We start from the raw sequence: 5,129 nt of genomic DNA, 5'->3' as shown, positions 1-5,129 counted from the left end.
CCGCTTTCTTTTCCTCTTCCTGCCGGGGGGTGGGGGGGCAGCAGGTGGCCGTAGCTGGGCCTTCCCTCCCATGGACAGTGTGAGGCTGCACCTGCTCAGCTTCTGCAGGATGCCGGGACCTGAGGGAGGCCATGGCCACCCTGGCGGGGGGAGTCCCTGAGCCCAGCGCCCACAGTCCCTTCTGCCATGGAGTGAGCACCCGGGTCCCCTTCTCCACCGAGTCGCCTTGAGGTGGAGGGACAGTTTGCCCGGAAACAGGAATCTGCCCCTGGGCCTCTGCGGCGGCCCTCACCCAGCTGATGGTGTTTGCCGCCTGGATCCCCTTCCGTGGCCGCCGTCTCCGCCACCCGCCTGGCCTGGCCCCACCCAGGCCTCTGACCGCCCCTCCCTGGGGGTTGCCACTCGTGGGTTTTCTGGTGCGACCCCAACTGGGTCCTGGGGCTCTCCGCTCCCTCCAGCAGTTTGGCTGAGAAGCTGAGGACCTGACGCATGTGGTGTCCCGGCGGCCAGGGCCGCGGTGAGCGGGTGGGAGGGGACGTTCTCTCTTGTTGGTCAACGCCCTGTTCAACTAGAGGGACGGGTGACGGGGGCCGCTCCAGGACCGCCCGCCCGCCCGCTGCCTCCTGCATCTTCCGTTTCCCTTAACCTGAGGGGGAGGTCCCTGTGCGGGTCTGGTTTCCGGAGTCGCTGTTCACTGCCCATCGCTGTCGAGTGCCCATCTCGTGGGGGTGACACTGGTGGGGGTGACATTCCCTTTCCAGAACCTTCTCTACAGGCCCGAGCCTGTGCCTGGCTGCTTCAGACCACCCGGGCTGCAGGCCCAGCACCTCTCACGTGGCGTCATCTGGTGGCAGTGGCAGTGGTCCGGCCGCTGGGTGCTGCGCGACAGCGGCTGGCGGGCGGCGAGCGCTTGGTCTGACTGGGGCTGAGCGGTTCTGACTGGGGCTGAGCATGCGGCTACGTTAACAGGAACATCCTGTCCCTGGTTTCCAGACCCGACGTGTGACCTCCCAAAAGGCCGACCCTTTCCTCGGGGAAACAAACCAGAGAAATTCCAGAACCGGCCTCGGCTGTTTAACGAGCGTCAGGGGGAGCCCGGCTCCAGGCGGAGGGGAGGCCGTGGGCACGGGTGGGGGCTGCGTGGGTGACGCCGGAGGAAGCGGCTGTGCTTGGGGCCCAGGCAGCGGACAGGCCGGGAGGTCGGCAGCTCCTGGCTCCGTGGGGCCGGGTCAGAGGCGCAGAGACAGTCAGCGTGACAACAGCAGGGCGGCCTGGGTCTCCACAGGCTGGGAAGCCCCATGACCGTGATCTGGGGAGGAAGTCTCCACCAAGCACCAGCCTGGGGAGGGGTACGCCCGGGCAGGGACCCTGCTGGGCACCCAAACCGGAAATGCCCTTGTCGCTGCCTAAGTCCCCTGCCCAGCAGCTCCCCTGGCCCCGGGCTCCCTGGACACCTCACGGCCCCGCGAGCCAGGCGTTGCCAGGAGAGGATGGTGTGTGAGCAGTGCCCTCCCTGGAGGGGCTCACCCCAGGGCACAGGACGCCTGGCTTCCCCGCTGGCTGCTGGGCGCCAGGAGGGAGGTGCTTCCCACCCGAGCGTCCATTTTATTGTCGAGCAGATGAGCTCGGTCGTGGGACGAGGCTTCGGCTGGTGGTTCTGCTGATGGTCTTAGGGGGACGAGTCCCACTCCACTGTTCGGCCAGGGCCTAAGCCCCTCCAGCTGCCTGCACCCTGCCAACGGCCCCCACTGTGGGGTCCGCCAGGAACAACCACCGTCCGCTTGCAGCACCTGGCTGCCCCGTCCTGGCCGCGGGGCTTCTTCCTGGACCACTGGTGGGGAGCAGAGCCACGGAACAGACGGGGGCAGCTTGGAAGTGGGGGTGGCCTGTGAGAACCTGGAGGGGAATGTCAGGGAGCAGTTGTCCTGCCCCGGGGCCGCCTTGGCCCAGGCCTGACGGCGGGTGAGGCGTCCTGGGTCTGGTTGCCAGGGCTGGCAGTCTGACACCGGCTCTCGACCTGCCTTTCCCCGTGAGCGTGTGCCTGTCATCATGTGTGCCCTGTCACGTGTGCTCTGTCATCACGTGTGGCCTTGGACATTCAAGCTTTTCAGGCTTCCGCTCGGCCCAGAGCCAGCTTGTCCTCGTGCTGCGAGGCCTCGACTGGGCCCCGGCTGCTCCAAAGAGCCCGCGGGGCTTTGCTGAGCGGCTGGCCCACGGAGGCAGACTGACGTCAGCAGGAGCCCAGCCCAGAGCCAGCCGCTGCCCGCTGCCCGCTGCCTGCTCCCCACTGCCCGCTGCCTGCTGCCCGTGCAGAGCACAGGCTGGAGGATCCAGAGGGCTGTTCTCTGGGCCCCGAACAGCCTGGACCGAGCCTCTGGGGCAGCTCAGAGGCTGTGGACGGTGGTCCTGGCCACCATAGCGTCCTCGCTTGGGGCACCGTCCTGCTGCCCTGTCCTCACCGAGCCCCAGGCGTCGGCCTGTGCAGGGGGGAGAGGGCGGAGGGGGGACTGCCAAGATGCAGGGTGTCTGTAAGAGGAGCACCTGGCGCCATGGGAGAGGTTCCGGCATCGGGAAAGGACACAGCGAGGCCCACGGGGAGCGGAGCCAGGCAGAGGGCGTCGGGGCCGGTGACTCGGGGCTGAGCCTGCTCTAGAGCCCAGACTCCAGGAGGAACTAGCCACAGGCTTGGGGGGCCTTCTGCCCTCACCCGACCTCTCTCTCCCCCAGGAAGGTGCAAGGACACGCTGTCCACCATCACGGGGCCCACCACCCAGAACACATACGGGCGGAACGAAGGGGCCTGGATGAAGGACCCACTGGCCAGCGACGAGCGGATCTACGTGACCGACTCCTCCTATGGCAGCACCCTGGTGGAGTTCAGGAACCTGGAGAACTTCAGACAGGGTGCGTTTGGGCCTCGCGGCTCTCCCTCCTCTGTCCTCTGCGCAATCACGCTGGCCCGGGTGTGCCGTGCATGAGACGGGGCCTTCTCCCCCCACCTCCCCCGCCCCCGGCCTCAGATCTCATGTCTGCCCTCCCTCACGCCCCTGGGACGGGGGCAGCCTGGAGTTAGGACCTCCTTTCCCGCGGCCCTGAGAGCTCGCCACCACGCTCCCCTGGGGCCGAACCTGGGCTCCTGGAGCAGCATGAGGCTAGTGGCCAGAGCCATTTCTATGGGCCAGATGAGGCTGCTGGGCCGTGAGTGTAGAAAGTGGGGGAGCAGACAGACCGGCGTGCAGACACCTGCTCGTCCCCGCACCCTGGGCACCGCATGCTGAGCCCGCCTGTTCCCCGCAGGCCGCTGGAGCAACTCGTACAAGCTGCCCTACAGCTGGGCGGGCACAGGGCACGTGGTGTTCGGGGGCGCCTTCTACTACAGCCGCGCCTTCACCCGCACCCTCATCAAATACGACCTGCGCCGCCGCTACGTGGCCGCCTGGGCCCTGCTGCCCGACGCGGTCTACGAGGAGGCCACGCCCTGGGGCCGACAGGGCCACTCGGACGTGGACTTTGCCGTGGACGAGAACGGGCTGTGGCTCATCTACCCCGCCCTGGACGAGGAGAGCTTCAGCCAGGAGGTGATCGTGCTGAGCAAGCTCAATGCCGCAGACCTGAGCACGCAGAAGGAGACCACGTGGCGCACGGGGCTCCGCCGGAACCTGTACGGCCACTGCTTCGTCATCTGCGGGGTGCTGTACGCCGTGGACAGCCACAACCAGCGCAACGCCAACATCTCCTACGCCTTCGACACCCACACCAACACGCAGATCGTGCCGCGGCTGCTGTTTGAGAACGAGTATTCTTACACCACCCAGATCGACTACAACCCCAAGGACCGGCTGCTCTATGCCTGGGACAATGGCCACCAGGTCACCTACCGCGTCATCTTCGCCTACTGACACCGCGGCCCGAGCAGATGTGCCCGGGCCACTGCACCTTGTATGTGCATGTGCACGTGTGTGTGTGCATTGCACGTTTGTGTGTGTGCACGAGTGTATGCATGTATGTGTGAATGTGTGTGCGTGTACATGTGTGCACGTGTGTGTGCAGATGGGTAAGTGCTGTTCAAAAAATATATATTATTTTGTATAATGTAAAGTGACAGTTTGGGTCTATTTTTTTATATGGATTGTAGATCAATCCATACATTATGTGCTGGCCTCATCCTCCACAGTTTATATTTTTGTGCAAATGAACTTCTCCTTGGACCAGTGACCACCTTCCTTCGAGCCTCCGCCCCTCTGGCTCCTGTGTCTCAATGGCGTGGTCTCCATGTGGGTCTTGCGGCCGAGGCACCTGCAGCGGGAGCGAGGGAGGCAGGAAAGAAGTGCTAAGGGGCAGGAAAAATTATGTGCTGGAGAAGTTTTTAAAACCCAGAAAATGCTTTTTTAAATAAAGAAGGAATTTAAAATGACCCCAGTGCATTTCTGTTCAGCGCTGATGTCTGTCCGGGGCTGGGCCCTCACGGGGAGAGGCATCCACGACGTGGGAGCCTGTTCTTCCTGTCTGTCCGCCCCCCCTCCCTGGGGGAGTTGGGGCTCACTCAGAAATGCACAGCTGAGCAGTGGGGCCTGGTCCCTGCACCCCCTAAAGCTCGCCACCCACCACTCACTGCTGGTGTCCCATAGTCCCCTCCTCACCTGACCCTCCGCCAGGCTTTCCTCCCTCTCCCCTCCGAGCAAGACGCCTGCTGCCCTCAGGCATGCCCCCTCCTCCAAGTGCACAGACCGGACAGAAAGGGACTCCTGAGGCGATGGGAGGCCAGGCATCGCGCCCCCACGGCCCCGCGGCCCCACTCTGTGCGTCCTGCACAGACCTCAGTGGCCTCCCACGACACCCCTCCACGAACAGACCTGAGAAGGATGCCAGTTTTCAAAGTTCGGTTTATATGTGACTCTGTAATGGATCCAGTTTCTCTGTTCATGCCAGTACCGGAAGCTGAGGGCCCGGCGTGGCTGCCGTGGCAGGCACAGGTTGTCCTGCTCCTGTTGTCTCTGCCTCTCTCTGGTCCTATTCCAGACTTTTCATGTCCCTTTTTCTCTGAGTGGCCGTGGGTTTTATTTGTTTGTTGCTTGTTTTCCAAGCTCTGCAGGCCACACACACATACACGCTCCCAAAAGGTTTCACAG

General features: G+C 64.1%; 1 protein-coding gene across 1 annotated transcript in view; it reads left to right on the top strand.

Annotated features, from left to right (window-relative positions):
• OLFML2B (olfactomedin like 2B) overlaps positions 1–4,015 on the top strand; it is a 21,738-nt gene extending 17,723 nt beyond the window's left edge. Inside the window, exons 8-9 of the mRNA XM_006763181.2 lie at positions 2,728–2,904; positions 3,298–4,015. Coding sequence (XP_006763244.1) covers positions 2,728–2,904; positions 3,298–3,899 — 779 coding nt within the window. The 3' untranslated portion in view covers positions 3,900–4,015. The remainder of the gene's footprint in view (positions 1–2,727; positions 2,905–3,297) is intronic.
• The last annotated feature ends 1,114 nt before the right edge of the window (positions 4,016–5,129 follow it).

This window comes from Myotis davidii, unplaced genomic scaffold, assembly GCF_000327345.1.
Source record: "Myotis davidii unplaced genomic scaffold, ASM32734v1 scaffold1059, whole genome shotgun sequence".
Lineage (NCBI taxonomy): Eukaryota > Metazoa > Chordata > Mammalia > Chiroptera > Vespertilionidae > Myotis > Myotis davidii.
The sequence above is the reverse complement of the archived record's forward strand: the minus strand, read 5'-3'. Positions and strand labels throughout refer to the sequence as shown.